The following is a 24,830-nucleotide window of genomic DNA, read 5'->3' as shown; positions in this document are numbered from 1 at the left end:
AATGAGTGATGAGCGGGTCCTGTTCAGGCCCCTTGACACTGTGTCCCTCGCCAGAGTCAACCCGTCAGGCGCAGTAAACCCGACCCTCACCCGGGAGTGTGCCCGTTGCCTAAGATGTGCTCGGGAGAGTGAACAACCGGTGCCGATCGACCGGTTCGCCCCCTTTATGCTGGCGTCTAGATTAAGGGGTCGCAAGCTTCCATCCAAGCTCCGCGAAAATCTGGAGATGGAGGAACGCGCTGCGGATGAGAGGGTGGCACCAGGATACGGCAAGGGGGGAGTGCTAACTGCAACTTTTTGTACTGTAACCGATTTAATGCAAAAGAATTTAAGTTTGAAAGCCCAGCTGCATATGGCCGTTCAAGCGGTCAAAGAAGCGGCTGCGAAAGAGAATCTTGAGACGCCACTCCAAGATGGCGCCGAGCAAGAGGGAGACCACGTGGAGGAACCGGAAGAGAAGGGTGGAGCTTTGGAAGAACCCGCGAGAGTTCGGCTGGTGACCCCGCCCACCGACGCGTCGCTTCTGGCGACCCCACCCACCGACACAGCGTCGCTTCTGGCGACCACGCCTTCTTGCCGACGGAAGGGAGAATTGAGCGGAGGAGTGCATCCGCCCCTCCTGCCTGAAGCAATAACAGCAGCAGCGACTCCCGCAGCAGCAGTTCAGCCTGTAACAACATCGACTCCCGAAGTAACAGCTCGTCCTGTAGCAACGATCAACCCAGTGACTGATGCACAAGATGCCGCCACCAGTCGCATTTGTGCTTGGATGGAGTTACAGGAGCTGTACACAGAATCTGAAATGAAATCTGATGAGGCTATAGTCTCATGGCTCGAACTCATGTCCATGGAGTTTGAGTTCAACTAACCGCCCTATTGTGTGCGGGTTTTTGTAAATATTTTGATATAAGTTAACTTATTTTTTGAGAGTTTTGTTTACAGATCCGGAATTCAGGGTGCGTGGCGGACAGAAGCCCCAAGAAGGATAACATCATCGGAAGAAGTGAGGGCTTGATGCGCGAGTTCGCCATGATGCCCACTGAAGCTCAGATCGTGCAGTTCTTTGTTATGAATCTGATTATGTGTATATGTATTTGTGCTGGTTATTATTTGATTCGATCCCTAGAGGACGAACTTCTTATGTTAGTGAATTTTGTGTTTACCCATTTAGTTCGACGACCCGTGGTAAGAGCTCTTGATGACCCGAGTGACGAGCGTGTGGTATAATTCAGCTGTGCCTTCAGCAAGGGGGGATGTCACAACCCAAGGGTGTGATTTTGTGTGTGCGCGCTTCGGCACTGCTAAATTATTTCCCGCCACGAGGAGCTTTCTTTGCAAGGTGCATTTCTCAGTTGCAAAGAGAAAACCCCGGTGCAAAGAAGTTCCCTCCACCTGCATGCAAATTTGTGTCCCACTATTGGCCAGTTCTAAATTATTCCCATGTGGTGGCTAGTGATTGGCTTGCTAGCCGTATAAGAGGCTTGAGCAGTTTCTACCCAAGTTGGAGAACTCCAAGGAGAACCCCACCAGGGAGGACTCCACAACCATCTGGAGGAGGAGGACTTCACGTTTCGTGAAGGACTCTAAGCGCTGCGGAGCCTAACGGGCCCAGCGTGTACCTTAAGAAGGCTATAGGGGTCTGATCAACCTCTCGCCTCTCCCTGTCACCGAGCGATCCCTCAACGAACCCCTTCCCTGCACGCAAGTTCCACGGAGCCTAGGAAACTTCGTGTGAGTGTATCCAGAGCTCTTCTCCAAGTTGTTTTCTTCGGTTGACACGACGGGCTCGCAGTTTTAGAGCCTTCAGCTGGATTGGGCTAGAGTTCGCGAGTTTAGAACTCTTGTCTGCTTTTCTTCTTTCCTGTCTGTAACTGCAACTCAAGCAAGTTTTTCTGCCTGCACTGCGACCATCTACGGTGTAAGTAAAATAATCTTTAATCAACCGCTACGCGTCCGTGCCTAATTCTAGTCCGCCGGCCTGCATTCCCCGACCCACATGCCAGGGCTGCTGGCCACAGCCTGCCGCACGCCCCCGAGGCCCCCGGACCGCTCCCGGCCCGCACACTGGGTAGGAAGAAAGAACACTGTTGAGCATATTTTCTCCTGAGTTCACATAAAGCAACCAGCATTCCTCTGAGAAACACATGAAACTGAGTAGGCAATTTCTGGAATTAAATGTGAAAGAAGTATTATGAGATTAATTAGCAATTTTAGTAAGATTCTGACTCCTAACAGCAGTACCTTTTCTCAAAGTAACCAAACAAAACTGTCTCTTGTATCCAAAGTAACGATCAAAAAATGGAAATTTGTGATTTTTAGGCCTTTTTCTTCATTTGCTTATATTTAGTTTCTCAGTAAATGCAATGACTGTCATGTTTGGCACTGTGGCAGACTCCTACTGGTGTGTAAAGTATTGGCAGTAATATTCTAAATGCTCAAAATTGCAAGTGTTTCCAAATCTGATTGTGGATTTGAGAGGCTAATCCAATGTTCATGACTCAGTTTTCAGGAAAATAATTTTTATTGAGAAAAAAAAGACTTGAGTATGCCTTGTTTCTGAGCCAAATGTAAGGGACTTCATTGCCACAAATTCTTGGATCAGGTTCTTTAATCACAAGTCGACTGGTTCAGGTTTCTCCATTTACAGTCCTACTAGTCTGGGCCCTGCATGTTTGAGCAGTAGGATGGAATTGTAGGGGGGAAGAGTTACTCATATGGAAAGTCTTACTTTTTAATATTAAATTTTCAGTGCACATTTTTATGTAGTGGTTCTGACTTTAATGTGTGGATTCATTGATCAAAGTGCATGAATTATATAATAAATACAATTAAAAATGTCTACAAAGACATCAGGGACTCCTCCTCATCATTAATAACAGTCATTCATTTAATTATCTTCCACTTTCATATGCCACCCCCCAACAAGTTGAAAGCTTGGGAGAACAGATAGATCTTATAGTATTCCAACTCCCTTTGCCCAAGAAGGTGATTTCATCTCAGAGTACTGAGTATCCTTCCCAAGAATGCCATGCCAGCATCCCCTTCCTATTTAACTGAGCCACTGTTATCTTGAAAGCTACATCTCAATGTAAGAGGAAGGATGTGGTTGGACAAATCACAACACATTTAAATCTTCTATAGGTCAAAACCAACCCCTTGAGGTTCGCCTGGAGTTGAGCTGAGTGGCAATACAGACCACAAAGCATGAGCAGAATGGTAGACATTCCACCAAGCGAGCTAGCAGCAGTGTTCTGCTTTTTCCAAACATTTCTCAAATGTAACCTGAAGCAAAACGCATTGCAGTAACTGGTACTTGATGTGAAGACACATCAAGATGCTATGTGTTCAGGGACACTGTGGTCACAAAACTCATCACTCTCTATAAAACTGCACTCTTAAATCTCACCTTTCATTTAAAAGAACAATTTCGAGTCCTTATGCTTTTGAGGATAAACTTGAAAACATGTACCTAGTGTAATCAATACAGTGTTCTTACTGACTCTTGAGAGAGCCTGAAACAATAGCTCAAAGTGGTATGAAATATCCTAGTCGGGCCTTTTATGACTCTGAATCCACAGGAATACGAAAAGGAAGAGCAGCCCTCTGCTAAGGGTGCTAGGCTTAAGTTTCTGGACATCTGGAATCAGGGCTCTGCTCTGCCCCAGACTTCCTGTGTGACCTTTAGGAAATGATTTCACTCCCTTTCCCAAGTTTCCTTCCATAAAATGGTAATACTAGTATTTCTCTACTTTACAGGTAAATGATGACAATAAATATGTTACTAAATACACAAAACACTTTTATACTGGTTACTAGCCAATTGCCCGTCATGAATGACGGAGTGTTTCAGGGAATGTTTACATGCCCCACCCCCACTCACCCTTCGGGGCAAGCCATGTAAACCAGAGGCGGGCAATTATTTCAGGTGGAGGGCCGCTTACTGAGTCTTGGCAAGCTATTGAGGGCCACATGGGTAGCCCTGCACATTGACAGGTGCCCACAGTCACCATCTTGTGACTGGAAGTCCTGCCCCCAGAAGTTCCTCCCCTTGCCCCTGGAAATAGTTCTTTCAGTAAGGGGTTTTGCCATCTTGGAACCAGAAAAATACCAAATTATATTCTAAAAAGGAAACTTCTATAGCATTCATTAATTTGATTTAAAAAAAATATTTTTGTCCAGATTTATATGTGTTTGTTTAGTGTACATAGAGGTGATCACACAATAGCTTAAAATGAAGTCTTATTCTTGTATGTGGTGGGGAGTGGGTATAGGTGGGGGGGGGCTGTGGGTGTGAGGTAAGGGAGCATGTGGGTGTGAATATGTGGGATGTGGGTGGGTATGGGGTTTGTGGGGGCTGTGTGTGGGTGGAGGGTGCTTGAGCTGTGTGATGGGGTATGCAGGTCTGTGTGTATGGCAGTGCGAGAGTGTGGGTGCATGTGTATGGTACGGTGTGCATGTGGGACATACCCTATGAACACCCCCCTCACACTGTCCCTGCCCATGCACACACATGCACACTCTGCCCCTGCCTGCACACATGCACGTGCGCACGCGCACACACACACACACACATACATACACACACACACTCTCTCTCTCTCTGCTCCTGCCTGCACCGGCCCCCACACGCACTCTACCCCTGGGGCACACCCCCCTGCACTCTGCCCCTGCACTCTGCCCCTGCCCCTGCCCCACACACCTATACACTGCCCCGGCCTGTGCACGCGTGCGTGCACACAGACACACACACACACACTTTGCCACTCCCTGCACATACCCCCCCACACTCTACCCCAGCCTGCATGCACACAGACACACCCAAACCCACACCCTCCCCCTGCCTGTACACACACACACCCATGCACTCCCCACCTACACACACACACACACTGCGCCCCTGCCTCACACAAACACAGACCCACCCACACACCCACACCCTGCCCTTGCCTGCGCACACACCCACACACCATCCCTGCCTGCACACACACACACACATACCCCCACACACTCTACCCCTGCCTGCTCTCACACACCTATACTCACACCCACACACTCTGCCCCTACTGGCACACACATACTCTCTCTCTACCCCTGCGTGTGCGTGTGCGCGCACACACACACACACGCGCGCTCTGTCCCTGCCCACACACGTACCGGTGGGGCTCCATGCTCTCCAGTCTGGTGATGAAATCAGGAGCTATGTGGTGTGGGGCAGGAAGCAGGGAATGACTGGGGGTGGGCAGAGCTAAGCTGCTCAGTCCTGCTGAGGACTCCCCCTGGGTCCTACTGCCCCTGGCTCCTGTCAGCTTTGACAGGCTGCCAGGGGCAAGTAAATATTAAATTCTAATGGCTCCCTCTGCCTCTGCCTCCCTGCCTGAAAAGGCAGAGCCCGCTCAACCAATTGCTGCTGGCCCTCTCAAGGGAGCATGTACACTTGATCAAAACCATTATGGACAGACAGACAGGCTAAGCCCTTTTTCATATACGAAAGGGAAGCCACAGCCAGAGTTAATTTAGGACTTTCCCAAGGTGCTATGGAATACAGCATTTCTCCCATATCCATGCACCTAGTATTTTATTTTCAGTCTCCCTAACTTGCTCGGCCTACATGTAGCAGCCTTTGTTCTCTAGCTTTCAGCAAGCTGCATAAATTAGACTACAGTGGAAATTCTATGCAGCCAAATATCAGAGGATCAGGGAGATAGAGATGGAGTCCAGCTCATAGCAAGAAGCTAAGAAGAGCCAGACAATTCATCCAGCTAGCTAGCATGCTTAAATGACAAGGCAGTACACAAGGGCCAGGGAGCTGGAAAGATATGGAACTGAAACTAACCTGCTCAATACTGCAAGACCTGCTCAATACTGCAAGAACATTTGCTATGAGTGTGGAGTTGAGGTATCTGGAAATTACAGTCCATGCAAAAAAACAAATCCATGACCCAGCTTTCCATTAGCGTGAATGACTATGGGATGGAAGTCAGGAACAGCTACCAAAGAGGAGTACTCAGCAGCCGCCTGGACCTGTAGGGAGCAGATCAGGACAGCAAAAGCACAAACTGAACATAAATTGGCAACCGGAATCAAGGACAACAAAAAGTCCTTCTTTAGATATGTAGGAAATTGCAAAAGGAACAAGGGAAGCATAGGGTCCCTGATAAATGAAATGGAACAGCTGTTAACCAACACCCATGACAAAACTGAACTCATGAATGAATACTTCACGTTGGTATTCCACCAGTCCAAGGGTGTTAGCCTGCTTGACAGGATACAGGATGATCATGGTAGAGGTGATTACCCTCCCATAGTTGAAGTAGATCTTGTGGGGGAGCACCTACAAAGGCTAAATATCTGTAAGTCAGCTGGACCAGATGAACTACACCTGAGAGTGCTAAAAGAACTAGTGGATGTCATCACACAACCAATGGCAAAGTTATTTGAAGACTCATGGTGCTTGGGAGAGGTCCCAGAAGACTGGAAAAAAGCCAATGTGGTAACTATCTTTAAGAAAGAGAGAAGGGAGGACCCAGGAAATTATAGGCCAAACAGTTTGACCTCAATCTCAGGTAAAATCCTGGAGAAAATCATCAAAGAAACCATCACACACAGGATAACTGAAGGCAATATTCTGAAAGACAGCCAACATGGCTTCATCATGGGCAGGTCATAGATTCATAGACTCGTAGATTGTAGTCGGAAGGGACCACAATGGATCATCGTGTCCGACCCCCTGCTCGTGGCAGGAAAGAGGACCGAGGTCAGATGACCCCAGCCAGGTGACTATCTAGCCTCCTCTTGAAGACCTCCAAGCTAGGTGATAGCACCACCTCTCTTGGAAGCCCATTCCAGATCCTGGCCACCTTTACTGTGAAAAATTTCTTCCTAATATCTAACCTAAATCCACTTTCAACTAGTTTACACCCATTATTCCTAGTCACTCCCTGGGGCGCCTTAGTAAACAGCGCTTCCCCTATTCCCCGTTGACCTCCCATAATAAATTTATAGGCAGCCACAAGATCTCCCCTCAGCCGTCTCTTGTGAAGGCTGAGGAGATTCAGCTCTCTCAACCTCCCCCCATAGGGTCTATCATGAAGGCCACAAATCATGCGAGTGGCCCTCCTCTGGACCCTCTCAAGATTCCCTGCATCCCTCTTGAAGTGTGGCACCCAAAACTGGACACAGTATTCCAGCTGCGGCCTGACTAGTGCCGCATAGAGGGGGAGCATCACCTCCTTTGTTCTATTAGTCATGCACCTGCTAATGCATGACAAGGTACGATTGGCCTTGTTGATGGCCTCATTACACTGCTGGCTCATGTTCATCTTGGAGTGAATTATGACTCCAAGATCCCTCTCTGCCTCTGAGCTGCTGAGAAGGACACTCCCCAACCTATAGGTGTGCTGGGGGTTCGTCCTTCCCAGGTGGAGTACCTTACATTTATCTTTATTAAATTGTATCCTATTTCTCTCTGCCCATTGATCCAACCTGTCCAGGTCAGCCCGAATCTGCTCCCTGCCCTCTGGTGTACTAACTTTGCCCCATAACTTGGTATCATCAGCGAACTTGGAGAGGGTGCTCTCCACACCCTTGTCCAAATCGCTGATGAAGATATTGAATAATATCGGTCCGAGGACTGAACCCTGCAGGACCCCACTGCCCACCTCCCTCCAGGCCAAGAAGGAACCATCCACCACCACTGTCTGGGTGCGGTCCCTAAGCCAGCTGGCCACCCACCCGATTGTGTAGGCGTCCACTCCACAGTCTGCTAGTTTCCCAATGAGGATAGGGTGCGAAACTATGTTGAAGGCCTTCCTAAAGTCCAGGAAGATGACATCAGCCTCGGCTCCCTTGTCCAGGCATTGTGTGACCTGGTCATAGAAGGCTACAAGGTTTGTCAGGCAGGATCTACCTGTTACAAACCCGTGCTGGTTTCCCCTCAGCATCGTTTCCCCTGCTGGGCCTGCACAAATGTGTTCTTTGATTATTTTCTCTAGCATTTTCCCAGGAATAGAGGTAAGACTGACTGGTCTAAAGTTGCTCAGCTCATCCCTTCTCCTTTTCTTGAAAATGGGCACCACATTGGCCCTTCTCCAGTCCTCAGGGACCTGGCCGGAGCATCACGAGTGCTCGAACAGCTGTGCCAGTGGCTGAGCTATGACACTGGCCAATTCTTTCAGCAGCCGTGGGTGGAGATCATCTGGGCCTGCTGACTTGTACTCATCGAGCTCCTCCAGGAGCTCCTTAACTATTTCAGAACTAACCAGAGGCGGACTGGTGCCATGTGGACATCTGTCAATGATCGAGGTGGGAGAATTGGCTTGGTCAGTACATAGAAATACTGAAGCAAAGAACTCACTGAAGAGCTCTGCTTTTTTCCCCGCATCAACCACCAACTGTCCTGATTTGTCCTGCAGGGGCCCTATGTTGCTCGGAGCTTTCCTTTTGCCTGCTATATACCTGAAGAAGGACTTTTTATTGTCCTTGATTGATGAAGCCAGACTGAGCTCAAGCCCCGCCTTGGCCTGTCTAACTGATTCCCTGCAATAGCACGCCAGAGAGATATATGCCAGACCAACCTCATTTCCTTCTACAATCAGGTTACTTGCTGTCTGGGTAGGGAAATGAGGATGATGTCATATACTTGGACTTCAAACAAGCCTTTGACCTGGCCTCCCATGATGTCCTCATGGTCAAATTGGGAAAATGCAGCCTTGGCTACTTCGCGGTTCAGTGACTAGGTGACTGGCTCTGTGGTAGAACCCAAAGGGTACTGATTGATGGAACTGAGTCTTCATGGTGAAAGGTGACCATGGCATCCCTCAGGGGTCAGTACTTGGGCCGGCTCTCTTCAACATGTTCATTAATAATTAGGATTCAGGTATTGCAAGCAATCTGGCAAAGTTCGCTGATGAAACTAAACTATGGGGGAGTGTTGTCACACTCTAAGACAGGCTGACAATACAGGCCAACCTGGAATGGCTTGTGAAGTGGGCTGACCACAACCTGATATAATTTAATACAGAGAAATGCAAAGTGTTCTATCTGGGGAGAAATAACCCACAACACACTTACAGGCTCAGCAGTGTTCTACTTGTCAGCACCACAACTGAACGTTATCTGGGTGTCATGACTGACAACAAAATTAACATGAGCTACCAATGCAATGCCGTAGCTGGCAGAGCTAACCAAACACTGGCATGTATCCACCAAGGCATGTTGAGCAAGGCAAAGGATGTCATCCTCCTGCTTTACATGGCCTTGATGAGACTGCAACTGGAGTACTGAGTCCACTTCTGGCCACCACACTTCAAGAAGGTTGTAGAAAAGCTCATGATTAAAGGCCTGGAGACCAAGACGTATGAGAAGAGGCTGAGGGACTTGGGATTGTTCAGCCCGGACAAGAGAAGACTCAGGGGGGAATGGGTTGCAGCCTATAAGTATATTGGGGCGTACATCATGGTTTGGGGGAGTGTCTATTCACTAAGACCCCTCAGGGGAGGATGAGAAATAATGGGCACAAGTTGATTGAAGATCGATTCAAGCTAGACATGAGGAAAAAACTTCTTTACAAGCCAAGTGCTCAGGGTTTGGAACAGGCTCCCCCCCCCCCCCCCACGAAGAGGTACAATCATCCACCCTGACAATCTTCAAAAAAGTCTTGATGCACATCTTTTCGAGATCATTTGTTCTCAGCAGCCTTTTGTGCCCACATGCATGGGGGTGGGGTGGGAGGGAAGGTGGACCCGGTGATCTGTAGGGTCCCTTCCAGCCCCTAACAACAATGAAAAAATAAAAAACTAGTCACCTGAATTTTATGCTAAATGGTGTTCTAGTCTAAGAGCCATAGTGGTGAATGTTTTATGGGGATGGGAACTATAGATATTTCAAAGCCACAGACAAAATGATGTTGTTGCAGAATTTGGAGTTCACAGTATGTAATTTGTTTGCATTTGACTGTAGAGAACACAGGGGCCTCACAATCCAAAAGATAAATTCATGTATTTGCTGCAACATCTTGTCAGGCATTAGAAAGCCTGAATAAACTGGCAGTTTTGGAATTATTGGAAATTAAATACTTCCAAGGAATGGAAGCATTCCACTTCTACATTTCTTCAGTCAGCTTATCTCTGCCCAAACACAAGCTTAAATCCTCTCTTCCATCTCTGTGGCTACCAATGGTTCTTTCTGAAGAGTAACTGGTATATTTTTGGTACAGAGAGGAAAATAATTCTAACTATTGGCTTTCAGTACCACAGAATAAAATCTATAGGGCTCCTGCATCTCCCACAGTTGCTTTCATTGTAGGACAAAGTATAGTTATAGAGAAGCTCTGGGTTAGGGACAGACATTCAACAAGTCCAAGCCTGAACTGATTCAATCTTTGCTGGTTAGTTTAACCTGCAGAGATTGAACTGGATTGCAAGTGCATAGACATTCCTTTTTCATTCTGGGAATGCAGGCACATGCCTGTAGTAGCTCAGCCCAGAAGCTCAGGGGCGCTAGAGCAGCCCTCCCTTCTCTTCCATAGAGCTGAGCTGAGGGGTGGGGGTTGGGGCGGCGCATGGCCAGGCCCTGGCAGGCCTGAGAAAAACTGAGGAGGAGTTTAAACCCCAAGCTTGGCCTGCAGGGTTCGGAGGGTGGGGAAAGAGGGAGTGTGGCCAGCCTGCTGTGGCAGAGGCAAAGGAGGAGGGAAGAGCTCTGCCCACCCCAGTGGCTCTCTGGCAGCTGGGAACAATCCCAGCACACAGCCTTGCCTGGCCCCAGAGGGGAACTCTTTTCCCTCTTCCTTCTCCCCCATGCTGTATGGTGGGGAGGAGAGGTCTGTTCAATGCTGGGGGTGCTCTTCCCCCTCTTCCTTCCCTCCACAACTGTGGGGTGGGGAAGGGGGCTCTGCAAGGCTTCCCAGCCCTCAGAGGGGGACTGTTCCCCCTACTCTTCCCCTGCTGCCACAGGGCAATGGGGGTGGGGGGACTCTTAGCCTACTTGTACCCCCCTCCTGCTATGGGGCAGGGAGGGCGGCTCTATTCAGTGCTGGGGGGGGACTTTTCCCCCTCCTCAACCTCCTTCCTTACCCCCCCACTGCCACAGGGCGGGGAGGGGTGGACTCTGTCAGTGAGTGCAGCCCAACCTGGTGCATACAGCTGGTAGCTGGCCAGACAGCGGGCTAGCTGGGTCAGCTCAGAGGTGCCAATAGGACTGGGGCCTGGCTGCTGCCTATGGCGGGGGCTGGCTACAGAACTACATGCCCCTGCAGCGCTTCTGAGCTAGCTTGACTAGCAGCTGCTGGCCATACATGCTGAACCAGGCTGCGCTCACTGACAAGGCTCAGCATCCCCATCACTGAGTGGCTGCCTCAGCCGGGGCTGAGTGAGGCCAGTCTGGGATGCAGGAGCAGGGCCACTCCCAGCAGCTGCAGCTCAGTAACAGACACTCCCAACATGTTGGCTGGGCTGGGCAGCAGCACACAGAGCTGCACCCCCCCACCCCCTGCCCTGCCACGGCAGGGGTGGGTGAAGGAGGAGGAGGGGGAAGAGTTCCACCCAGCACTGAACAGAGTCCTCCTTCCCTGCCCTGTGAGGGGAGGAGTGGGGGGGAAAGAGTCCCCTTCTGGGGTTGGGCAGTCTCACATATAGCCCTCCTCCCCACTCTGCAGCAGCTGGGGAGGAGCAGAGGGAAGAGTATATGTAATGTCTGTCCCTAGCCTTGATGTTCAAAAGAAGAGGAAGCCATTATTTTATGCCATTCTACAAATCTATGCACCAACCTTGGCCACTCATACTTAAAAGGAGGAAAGAGAATTTGGGCCTTTGGGAGCAAGAAACTGGATCTGTGCAAATTTCCATGCAGAATAGTAACCTATAAAAATGTAAGTAGCTTCACAATGTTTACAGGATATGGTCCAGTTTTACATATTTATTTTCAGGACTCCAAAAATCCAAATTACTAGGCAACTTAAAACTACTGCATTTTTTTCAGTTAAAGATGTGCACAAATGTGGTGATTGTAGGAATGTTGTAATACAAACCCTGTGATTTAGTAAATCAATAAAAAGAACTACTAAAAGAATACTCATATTGCAACTCAGAGGACTTAAAGGTTTGTTTGTCAAGTTAACCTGAAGTGTTTCTCGACTAAATTCAATGGAGTTACATCAGAGGTGAATTTGGCCTCTGTGTTTATGGCAGTCCAGTCATTTCCAGACATTTAGATACTGTTAAAAACATTTGGAGTCAGCCAGTTCTATACTGCCTTTTTATGGATGCTAGTCAGAGGCCAGATCTATATGTCCTTGGGACATTCAAACCCCAGAAGATCATGTAAGCTGGCTAGGCAAAGTGCCAGTGCATTCAGGTGAAAGACCGATGATGTGAGTAAAGACATATTTTATATTACACACACTGTGGGATAAAGCAACAATCAGCAGAGCTGCTTGGAGATGGAAATGAGCAATTTGCATTCTCTGCATTGTTACTCTGGATCTCTTTTGCTTTGTCTCTCCCAGCTGTTGACCTTGTGGGGTATGAGACCCACGTATAATAACCCAGGTGCACAGCTTTAGGCAAGAGAAGAGAGCCATGCTGGCTTTTCATTTTTAAAAATACCCGGAGTGGCAGGAATAAGCTCCCTTGTGATAATGAGCCTCCCCCATTTGCATCCTGTAGGGAAGCCTCTTTTCTCCTTCCCTTATCATATATCTGTCTCTACCCTTCATCCAGAAATAGTAAGGGGAAGTATCTTCAGCGTAATGTTGCCAACACCTATCCTCTCTCCATGTTTGGAATTTTTGGTCAAATGCATCTATCAGTCAACCTATAAATATCAATGTCTTTCTTACAGTAGCTATCAAAAGAAGCTAGAACCATGCTTCCTTTGTCAAGTCCACAGAATTGACTTATATGCAGTGAGGGACCAAAATGGCAAGATGTTGGCAACTTGGAAAAGGAGGAAAGACAGCACTCTCCACTCTCTTGAAACAGGCTGCTGAGGCCATTGGCTTCACAATTGCAGAACCTTAATGGCTAGGGATAGACATAACGCATAAACTGGTTTAAGTGATCAGAAACTGGTTTAAACCTGTAACAGGACATATGTTCAGTGCACATAAACTACATTGAAAGTGGCTGAAACCAGTTTGAGAAACCTGGTTGAATGTATCAGACCTTAAATGATTTGGGTCAAACCGGTTTATGCAATGTCTGTCCCAGAACCTTTGCTGGTTTAAGCTAAACCAGATACTCCCAGCATCCCAGCATGCTCTCTGGGCTCTCTGCTCCACAGCAGAGCTGCGCCCCCTGCACCCTGGCTGGAGCTCTGGCAGAGACTTACAGGCACAGCAGGGTCTGCTGGCTTCCCCGTCCCCCTCCCTCTCACCACCTGCTGTCTAAGCAGAGATCCCTTCCTCCTCTTTCCCACAGCACAGACCGTGGCCAGCATGTGGTATGCTAGCTAATGTTGTGTAAGGCAGATAGGATAGTGTCTGCTTAGGGCTTTATGGAGGTAATCAACAGCTTAGATGGTAATGTCCCTGCATTCCTTCCCTTGGAAAAGTTTCTTTGGGTAAATCTGATATCTTTTATTCGACCAACTAAATAGTTGGAAAAAAATTTCTTAGCAAGGTTTTGGGTTTAAAAGTCCTTTGTCAGGCTAAGGAAGCATCTGCAGTTGGTATGTGCTCTTTCTGGATGGAATGAATAGTAAAGAAGCCAGAGGCTGGTATGCATTTTCCTTTGGAAAAAAGCTGTTTAAGAAGAGCTTGTAATGAGTGAGACTTTGTTTTCTGATGAGGTGTTAAATGCTGATAACAGAGCCAATAAATGCTCTATTTATCAAGAGGGGGGCTTCCCTAATCACAGTGTCCTTTCAGGGCCTGGCCAGGCCCCCCTCAGCTCAGCCCCATGCAAGGGAAGGGAGGGTTGCTCTAGTGCCCCTCCCCCCCCCCGCCCTTCCCCGGCTTCTAGCTTGAGCCACTGCAGGCATGTGCTTGCATGTCTAGGATGTCTATCTGGATACAAAATGGATTTAACTTAGTGAGGTTAGATTAACCTGCAAAGATTGAATCAATTCAGGCTCAGGCTTTTTGAATGTCTGTCCCTAGCCAATAAGATTTGGCACAGAAGAACCTAAAAGGATCACCCCTAGGCCTAAGCTAAAATACATTTTAAAATATGTCTAAAACTTATTTCAAGCATGACACATCATTTGTCCATGAGTGTCTTTCTTAGTTGTTATGAGGCTACTACTATAATAATAGCAGAGGTATCAAAATAAATGAAAATCAATTATTGTAAAGGATTATATATATTTCTCAGCTATCCTTCTCATCCTAACAAATGAGGTTTGTGGTTCTGAACAGCTGACTCAAAATTCTGTAGGTTAGTTTCCAGAGGGAGTGTTTTTATTACAGTACTTCTAGGCATTAGAAAATGTTTTCTTCCACACAAATTTTAGGTACAGAGGGTACATTTATTCTCCTACTTGAAGAAAGAGGGACACAATGAATACATTGCCATTCAAACATCTGAGCACATGTACAGCTGCATTTTAGAAATGCCGTATAAAGAGGTGGCTGTGGGATGACCTCCCAAAAAGGAGGCAGATCATGAACATTTCTGAGTGCTCGGTTTTTTGCAGTTATTTTCTGGGGGGCCAAAACTTCAGTAGATGATCAGTGGAAGAGTGAGATCAGTCCTTAGCAGCCAGCCAGCAGTGTTGGGGAGAGAGACACCAGAGCTTGCAGGACCCAAATCATAGGTATGAACTGATTCAGAACTTTAAAATATCAAGTTACTTATGGCTACAGACACCTTGGGCCCTGTAAGCTGGATTCTGGCAGCTAAGGTAAGTATTAAATTTGTTTTCTGTGCTAAGTATGTATTTTAACTGTAGATCAAGAGGTGAATAACAGGGATAATAAAGGGCATGGAATACAAGTTGAAGAAGCTAGGTATGTTTACAAGAAAACGAGATTAAGGGAGAAACATGACAGCAGTTCTCAAATATTTGAAAGATCATCATAAAGATGGAGAAAAATTGTTCTCCCTTGAACAAAGGGGCAAAGTTTAAAATACAGCAAACATACTGTTACTAAACCTCAGGAAAAAACCTCTAACGACAAGAAGAGTAAGACAATAAGAACAAGCTTCCTAGGAAATTTTTGGAATATCTTTGTTTGGATGTTTGGAAGAAGAGGCTGGATAGACATCTGCCTGGAATGTCTAAGGAACAGCACATCCTGCATCTATGCAGGAGGATGGACTATAGTATTCTATGATTTAAGATTCAGTGCAATGATGAAAGTTATCTTGGCAAAAACAATGGGGAAGAATTTTAAAGAGGGACAATCCCCTCTAATTAAAGTGTGGTGCCATTGATCTCAGCTATGACAATTGTGCAATAATGCGGACTTGCTTTTGTTGTTTGAAGAATGCTAACTCTGAAAATCTTGGTTATTTTGTTTATAGCCAGACACTGAACATCTGTATCAACATTTTTCATCAAAAATGGGATATGGTTTCTTAGTACAGCCAGGCAGCACACTGTCACACCGTTAATCTCTGTAACTGAGTCTCCACATAGTTTTAGTCAGAGCCTTGCACCATAGTTCATTCTATGTATTAATTTCCAGTTTCTTAGACATTACACACAAACTGGTTTAAGTGATCAGAAACTGGTTTAAACCTGTAACAGAACAGACATTCAGTGCACATAAACCTGTGGTTTTTACATCTGTGGGCCCTGATGCCCTCCACCCACAGGTGTTGAGAGAGCTGGTGGGGGTCATTGCTGTGCCCTTGGCCCAGCTGGATGAGTGATTGTGGTCCACGGGCCAGGTGCCCAGAGATTGGAAACTAGCTAATGTTGTCCCCATTTATAAGAAAGGGAGAAAGGAGGACCCAGGAAACTATAGGCCCATAAGCCTCACATCGGTTTTGGGGAAAACCCTTGAAAAAATTATCAAGGATCACATCTGTGAGGGGCCAGCAGGGGAGATCATGCCCAGGGGAATTCAACAGCGGTTCATCAAAGGCAGGTCTTGCCAGACCAATCCGATGGCCTTTTATGACCAGGTAACTAAATCCCTGGATGATGGTATCACCGTGGATGTAGTCTTTCTGGACTTTAAGAAGGCCTTTGACACTGTCTCTCACCCCATTCTTATTAATAAATTGAGTGACTATGGCATTGATGCCTACACAGTTGGATGGGTCAGAAATTGGCTGATGGGGCACACCCAGAGAGTGGTGGTGGATGGGTCATACTCGACCTGGCGGGATGTGAATAGTGGGGTCCCCCAGGGCTCAGTCTTGGGGCCTACACTGTTCAACATCTTCATCAGCGACTTGGACGAGGGGGTGGAAAACACGTTGTCCAAGTCTGCTGATGACACCAAGATGTGGGGAGAAGAAGGCACACTCAAAGGGAGAGAGAGGCTGCAATTAGATTTAGACAGACTACAAAAGTGGGTGGATGGTAATAGGATGGGCTGCAAAGCCTGGGAAGCAAAAGTGCCAGTTTAATGCAATTTCCCTATTTATTTAAAATTGTTATAGAATTAAATACAGTAATGCGCAGAGATATAGTGGGCACAGTAGACATTCTCATGAATATATATGAGTAGTTTAGTTGTAGTACATGGTAGGAGCAATTTATTCCTTAATTGCTATGCAGGACTGGAAGGGGTTTTACATAGTTGGAAGAGAGGGTTTCATGTCATGACACCTACAGTTTATAATCAGGTTCCATAAAGGTATACTGCTTATGGAGTGGGTTGCGATGAAGTCCATCCTCCCAGCTCATAGACAGAGTGCAGAGCTATAGCACACCCTCCTGAGACTCCAAATTTAGCTTGTGGAATGTAGCAGTGGCCACAAATGGATTCCTGGGACTGGGTAGCCGATGGCTGAGTGGCCCTTCTGTCCTCAGTGCTGTTCTCCCTGCTGGCATACCTGAAGTAAGTGTGGAGCCCCACTGATACTGGGCTCTTTTTAAAGACACCATAAAATGAAAGGATAGCTAAATCCAGCATTTTCCTTTCATATCACAGAATACACAGCTGTCATTATCTGCATGCTAGCAGTGTCAGTGTTGTCAGGGATGACGCTAGTACTTTAATGCATTAGGAAGCCAGGAGGGGGATGCAGCCATTTTTAGCACAACATTCTATTTTCTTTTTTAGTGCTGACTCATTCACTGTACCTTTCATGTGTTTACCTAGATTGCTTGCTACTTCAAAAAGTGCTGAATGGCTGAGGGAGGAATAGCAATCAATGACACATAACATTATGCTCCCAAACTTTAGCAGGTGTCATTTCTCTACTTCTGCCTGTCTTTCAGCTTTCTTGTCTAAATTCATTTTCTTTTATGTTTCCAGGAGTGTTCACAGATACTTTTAATACTAGAAACTGTAAAATCCTATTTTTAAGTTTATAATTTCATTATTAATATTTACTTCACTTCTAGCTCTTTCCTGAACATCTTTATCACCCACAAGTATTCATGTCAGGCTGTGAGGTAAATCATACAATAGGTTTCAGATTCACGAGTTCCACCTAATTAGCCAAGGAAGCTGGTAATTGATTCATAGATGTATCACTGCTCCTTCACCTTTGTCTAAAAATATTTTATAAAAGGGGGAAAAATACATAGAAAACAGCAAACACTCTAGTTAAGCTGTATATGAGTTTCATTTCAAACTTGTCTTTTCAAGTCATTCATAGTTTTTCAAAATGTTCATACTTTATGCTGGCTTGGTTTGTCCCCAGAACTGGAGGTTCAAAGAAAAAATAATTTTATGGGCTCTATGCAAGATAAAGAGGAAAAACAGTCAAGTAATTTGGGAAAGACTCTCGGGTTCAAGCTCTGAACTCAGGCTCCACTACAAAGGTCCATTGTGAACCTGAGTGAGTCACTGAGGCTAGAAACAGACTTTGCTAAATGAAGCGGACCAGGTATGCTGGGATGTGTCCTGACACTGCTGATTCACTTCACTGGGTGAAACATATCACCCATTGTCCTACCCGTTAATTCTGTGGCCCATTGATACATGTGTTCTCTCAGGGCTTGTGGGGCCTGGTCCCTAGGAAATTCCATCCAGGATTGGACCCCCACCCAAGCCCTGGGAGACAGAGTTTGAAATACTCAGGAACTCAGTGGGGCTTAGCCACCAAACTTTGGGGCAAAGCATCCAGACCTGAAGACAGGAGGGTGATCCAGGCTGACCTGGACAGGCTCAGCAAACGGGCGGACGAGAACTTGATGGTATTTAACACTGAAAGATGCAAGGTTCTCCACCTTGGGAAGAAAAACCCGCAGCATCCTTATAGGCTCAGCAGTGCTACGCTGGCTAGCACTATGGAAGAAAAAGACTTGGCGGTCATCATTGATCACAAGATAAACATGAGCCTGAAATGCGATGCTGTGGCTAGTAAAGCGACCAAAACTCTGGCTTGCATCCATAGATGCTTCTCAAGCAAATCCTGGGACGTCATTCTCCCCTTGTACTCGGCCTTGGTGAGGCTGCAGCTGGAGTACTGTGTCCAGTTTTGGGACCCACAATTCAAAAAGGATGTGGAGAAGCTTGAGAGAGTCCAGAGAAGAGCCACGCGCATGATCAGAGGTAAAAAAAAACAGACCTTACGATGACAGGCTGAGAGCTATGGGGCTCTTCAGCCTGGAAAAGCGCAGGCTCAGGGGTGATTAGGTGGTCACCTATAAGTTTATCAGGGGTGACCACCAGTATCTGGGGGAACGTTTGTTCACCAGAGTGCCCCAAGGGATGACGAGGTTGAACGGTTATAAACTACTGCAAGACCGTTTCAGGTTGGACATAAGGAAGAATTTCTTTGCTGTCCGAGCCCCCAAGGTCTGAAACAGCCTGCCGTCGGCAGTGGTTCAAGCACCTACATTGAACACCTTTAAGAGAAAATTGGATGCTTATCTTGCTGGGATCCTGACCCCAGCTGACTTCCTGCCCTTCGGGCAGGGGGCTGGACTCGATGATCTTCTGAAGTCCCTTCCAGCCCTAATGTCTATGAAATCTATGAAGAGATGAGAACCTCCCCATAAGAGATGTGATCCCCCCCATAGGCCCCCCTATTAGAGATGAGAGCCCCCCGGCCAAAAGAGACAAGAGCCCCCAGTCTGCCCCATGCCTTTCAAATCAGCTCAGGTGGTAGTGGTGGCGGTGGCTCCTTCTGGCTTCCAGCTGCCACCACCATATTCCAACCAAGAGTTGGAGTGTAATTTGAACCCTGCTGGAGGTGACTGACCAACTTTCTCTTCTTACTGAGGCATGCTCCTGAGGATCTCTAGAATGCATCTCTGTAATCAGGGAAACCCCAACTTTCCCTGCTTATGGACATGTGTCTTGGAGATCCCAGGGACACATCTCAGTAAGTGAGGAAACCCTGGATTTCCCTGCTTACAGAAATGTGTCCCAAGATTGCCCAGGGCACATCTCTGAAAATAAGGTAAGCCAGGCATGTACTCTTGGGGCTTGAGGGACTTGATTCTACTATGTGTGTATTTATGGGGTGCAGAGGATTGGATCCCACAAACATCTGGAGCACCTGCCTGGTGGGGATGGATACTCAGGCTCCTCCAGGCTGCCCACACTCTCATGCCATAAGGTAAACTGACATCCACAGCTAAATAGAGGCACAAATTCATACCACCTTTGCCATGGCCAAATTTTTGGGCATTTGTAGTGCAACAAGGAGTATAGATGTCTGTCTGTTTGGCCTTTGTGCCACCATGAACATTTTTATGGTGACACAAAAACAACAAAAGGTGACATCTGTTTCTACCCTGAGTCTCTCAGTTCTGCAGTTCCCCTACTGTATCATGAGTATAATAGAAACTCCTCCTTCACAAGAGGTTTGTAAAGATGAACACGTTAAAGATTGTGAGATCTTTGATACTTTAATGATTCAGAACAAGCGGATACCTTAGATAGTCAGGATGAAAAATGCACTTGCTCTTACCAAAGGACCCCAAACTCTGCCCCCGCCTTTCAGTGATTTAAGAATTTACTTCATTTTAACCTACATTAAGTTATGTCTCATTCCAATCCTGTATAATTTGAGAAAATATAATTCTCAGGTTCACATATAAAGTAACTGAAACACAGAGAGTTTAACAAATTAATTGCTCAGGGTCAAGGAAGAAATTTGCAATAGAGATGATTAAAGGACCCTTTTCTTTGGTCTGAATGATCAGGGTCACATCTAAATGAGAGCAGATCTCAAAACAAATGTTCAAATGACATCTGTAGAATGGGCTTCTTCATATTTATTTACCTCAATCTATTTCACAGGTCAAGCACCTGGACACAGGAAATCCAGGTTTCACCCATTGTAATAAAATCTTTCCCATAAAGAACTCTTGCAGTATCCCTTTTGGAATGTTGCACAGCCTCTGCTACTATATAGCCTATATCATGGTAGTATTTGAGCACTTCACTATCACAAATATATTTATCCTTACACAATGAGGCACAGAGAAGGAGATCCTATAAGAAGTCTGTGGTTCAGCAAGAGACTGCAGTTAGAGCCATTATCAACAAGCTAACCCTACTTTCTATTGGAAAGAGCCTAAAAAAAGAACCTGTGAGTATAAACTCTCCAGCTGACTGGGCTCTTGACTATAAACCTGATGAGAACAGGTTAATTTTGTGCATTCTTAGTTGATCATATAGGCAGACTGCAGTTTGTGGGAATGAGCCTTCTGGAGGTCAGAATTAATAGTTGACATAGTAGAAACAAAAAACAAGAAGAACTGAAAGGAGAAATGGAGAAAACAGAAAAAAAAAAGAAAGAAGAAAGAATTTAAAGGACAGAAATAATAGTGGCTATAAAGGTGACCATAGAGGAGGAGTGTATTAATAAGATACTGAGAAATTAACAATAAGTAAATGCTCAGTTTTAAATTAAGAACTGTGGTTCCATTCTGCTTGGATCTTTTTGCAATATATAAAAATGAATAGCAATACTCTAAAGACAACATACTTGCCCACTATTGTCCACAGGGTTTAGCTTTCAAACACAAAAGAAAAACTCCCATGTAGGTAAAAAATATTATGATTAACACTGTTTTACTGATATATACAATGTCTGGAGGATCTTCCTGACAGGCACAAGAGAGGAAACAAAACCAAAACACCATATATATGTTCTATGTTATGACTAACGCCAATTCATCCCCTGCAGGTTGGAGAAGCAGAGAGCACTGCACATGACTAAAACATTTTTTTCTATTCTACATCAATTGGTTTCCACAAAACCCAGAAGTGTTAGGAAACTGAGGAATAAAAAAGAGATAAGGAAATCCTACCCACAGAAGGGTTAGGAGATTCTCATGATTCATAACATGACAAGAGATTAGAATGGGTTTATATGGCTGGTCAAAAAATATTCTGTGAAAAGAAAAGCTGATTTGGAAAGAAAATGAGAGAGAAGGCACTCAGAGCAAATAGTTCTCAGGGACTATTTGTTGGGAATAACTAAATGGCCCAAAATATCAGATCTGAAATATTTACTCTCCTGGAGGTCTTTCATTCAATTTTGAACAGAAATGGTTCACACCTTCATCCTCAAGGTAAATATACTCAGTTCCAGGTACATCAGTATCTGTGTCTTTCAAACCAGGCCTTAAAGACACAGGGGCTGTGTACCAACATTTCTATGATGAGAATTGCCATTAGTATACTTTCTCCCACCTTAACTCCTCTTGATATGAAAACCTTCTCAAGACATGGATCACACTGGTCTGGAGAAGTCATGGGGGGAGCTCCACCCTCTAATCCTTAGACCTAGAGGGAAGGGGAGCAAGAGCTGCCACCTGCTCCCTGCCAGGAACCCTGGTGTGAGAAGTAGGCAATGGGCTTTGCCACACTGCTTTGTCTGCTTGGGCACCAGTAGCCAATTGGTAGGGGTGTGTGAAATGGGCCGTATTCGATTCGGAGTCAGCCCTAATTGAGGACAGTGATTCGATTAGTTGTTTCAGATCGCTGTCCCTGATTCGATCTGGCCGAATCCGAATCTGAAGCTTCGGTGCTGATTTGGAGAATCAGTGATTTGGACATAGACACAGCTTTAAATGCTTTTTCTACATACCTCAAGGTACCAGGTGTGGCTTGTGAATTCTGCAATGCTGGGGTGGATGAAGCATCCCACAGGAGCATGGGGGGCCCCCCCGTGTGCTCAGTAGTGAACCCAGAAGTGGACCAGAAGTACTTCCAGTCCATTTCCAGGTCTGTTGGGGAGCATGCTGCGGGCCCCCCCGACCCCTCTCTCCGGCTCGACCATCAGCCACGGGAGGACCCCGGGTGCACCCCCAGACCCAGGAGGCACCAGTTGCCAAGCTGGGAGGGGTGCAGGGGGGGCCTCCACGCTCTCCTTGGCGGACATGGAAGTGGACCAGAAGTGCTTTCGTTCCACTTCTGGGTCTGCTGCCAAGTGTGCTGGGGAGCCCCCGCACTCCTGTTGAATGCTCCATCCACCCCACCATCACAGCATTGACAAGCCACCTGCTACCTTGAGGTATGGAGAAAAAATATTTAAAGCTGTGTCTATATCCGAATCACCAAATCTTTCTGAATCTCTCCGCATCGATTTGGAGGGTTCCAGTTCAATTCGAGATTAAAGGGTCTCCTGATTCAATTCAGATTCAGATATTTGGCCACCGAATCAGGCCGGATCTCTGCTGAATCAAATCGGGGACCAAAGGTCCACACAACCCTACTAAACAGACATCACTGCAAGCCACCTGCCTGGTTCTTATCTTGGAGTCCCTTGAGTGAGGAGCAGGCTGGGGGCTTTGCCCCAGTGCTCTCCAAGACTGGTCCAGAACGGAAAGGGAGCAGTGAGGCAAAGCTCCCAGCCTATTACCCAAGCTGGATCCTGATCTGGGAAAGGGTCCCCACTCTGTATTAATGGGATAACATAAAAGGACTAAGGTTATTGGTGTAACTGGCCTTTGTGAATTTACAAAGACTATGGGAAGATGTGGAAGTGACAGTAAAGAAGGAGAAAAGGAAAAAGATCTCAAGATTTCACCCTGACTGGCTTACAATCTTTAATTAATAACTGCATTCAATACATTTGTTCTAGCCACAAACTTCAGTGTGTAGTGCTCCTTCCTGTGACCTAAGATACAGACCTCTCATCAAGATGAATGCACCACAAATCCAGATACCAAAAGCACAATAATTAAATTTAGATGATACCAATTTTATTCATTTTTCAATATGAATCCTGTTAGTCAAGTCTAACACCTCCTATGTATAGTTATGCTATGTGAAAAAGCACTCATTACCTTTAAGAAATTTATAGAGCACTTCCATATTCTTACAATGATTTTTTATTGTAAACTGTAACTAGTTAATTTTTGTATTACAAATAGTAAGCAAATCTGGCTCTTACCTGAAGGTAATGGCATGGCCTCAAGGAAGGTTTGATTTCCTGATGAACCAGTGGCTTATCGAGGTTAAGTGATGACTTACGATAAGCTTCTTTCGCCTGACTTACTGTAAGTGTAGACCAAGAACTCCTTTTCATATATTTACCATCAGGGGTCATTGCCAGCCCTTCACAAGCTGAACATTTCACATCATTGTTACTTTTGGAAGTCTTTAATGAGAGATCCCCAAAGTGCCCCTGGAGAGCTTCGGGGTAGCAGTGCGAGATATGATCTGCATGATGCCTATTTACCACACTGGGTGTTCGGTAAGTGCTATCACTGTCCAAATTATCATCAGAACTCCACCAGCTACTCATTCCAGATTTATGCTTGCTTTCTGGTTTTCGCTCCTTACTTTTACTCCTTTTGCTATGCTTGGAATGATGTCCGTGATGATGATCGTCCCCTCGACTGTCGCCCTTTGTCCCGTTGACATTGCCTTTGGATGATCCTTCCAAAGAATGAGACTTAGTGAACAGTTTCTGGACTGAATGAACAAGATGGCGTATTCTTCCTGGGCTTTCACTGCGTTGCTCAGCAGCTGTTGAGGTCCTCTGATATTGTAAAGTGTGAAACCCATCCCTGTGGAGAGGAAGTTGTTTCTCAAATTGATCCAAGAGATTTGCAGGGATTCGGTTAATCTTAGTGTTAGCGTGAGACATGGCGCAATCGTCCCTAGTATCGTAATGTGAGCTGTAGTGCATTCTGGGAAAAGTGCTACTAGACATGTGATCTCCCATTACCATGGGCATCATCATGCATTCAGAATGGATGGAGCTTCGCGGTGAGCAGCGATGGTGGTCCATCGGACAGCTCTCCGTGGGGCTAAGAAGATATGATTGCCTTGGCTCCTGCCCATGGTGGATATGATCGTGGGTGTGCTCACAATCTTCAGGGGATGCTAAGCCACAAGTATGAGCGGAACATAACTGTGGTTGGTTCCGACTACCAGATAATCCTTTCATGTTCCTCGGAGCAGGAGAGTATCTTTCTTCATTGAAGTGCTGAGAAGGTGACCATGAGTACTGCTGATCTGTTGATAGAACGCACAAATACTAGTATTATAATAACCAGTTAAAATGTTCATTTTAGAAGTACAAATATATTTTAATATAATGGATTATTCATATATTATATACTCAATGAAAGGTCCCAGATATCGTTCAAGGAACTTCATTTTCTATATGAAGATTGGTTAAGTTACATGTCATAGGCAATTTATGTTGTGAATTTAGCCTTTTTCCCTATCTGCAAGTTATAACAAACAGATCCAGAACTCCATAAATTTATTCATTACATAAAGGCATTCAAATAATACATTCAGTATAATTGATTATTTGATATTTAGAATTCTCAAGTTTTATGACTAATTACCA

General features: G+C 45.9%; 1 protein-coding gene across 1 annotated transcript in view; it reads right to left on the bottom strand.

The window, feature by feature from the left end:
- Positions 1-24,490, bottom strand: part of DLGAP2 (DLG associated protein 2) — a 153,248-nt gene extending 128,758 nt beyond the window's left edge. Inside the window, exon 1 of the mRNA XM_006275974.3 lies at positions 23,418-24,490. Coding sequence (XP_006276036.3) covers positions 23,418-24,419 — 1,002 coding nt within the window. The 5' untranslated portion in view covers positions 24,420-24,490. The remainder of the gene's footprint in view (positions 1-23,417) is intronic.
- Positions 24,491-24,830: the final 340 nt, after the last annotated feature.

The sequence above is a fragment of the Alligator mississippiensis genome, chromosome 1 (genome assembly GCF_030867095.1).
Source record: "Alligator mississippiensis isolate rAllMis1 chromosome 1, rAllMis1, whole genome shotgun sequence".
NCBI lineage: Eukaryota > Metazoa > Chordata > Crocodylia > Alligatoridae > Alligator > Alligator mississippiensis.
The sequence above is the reverse complement of the archived record's forward strand: the minus strand, read 5'-3'. Positions and strand labels throughout refer to the sequence as shown.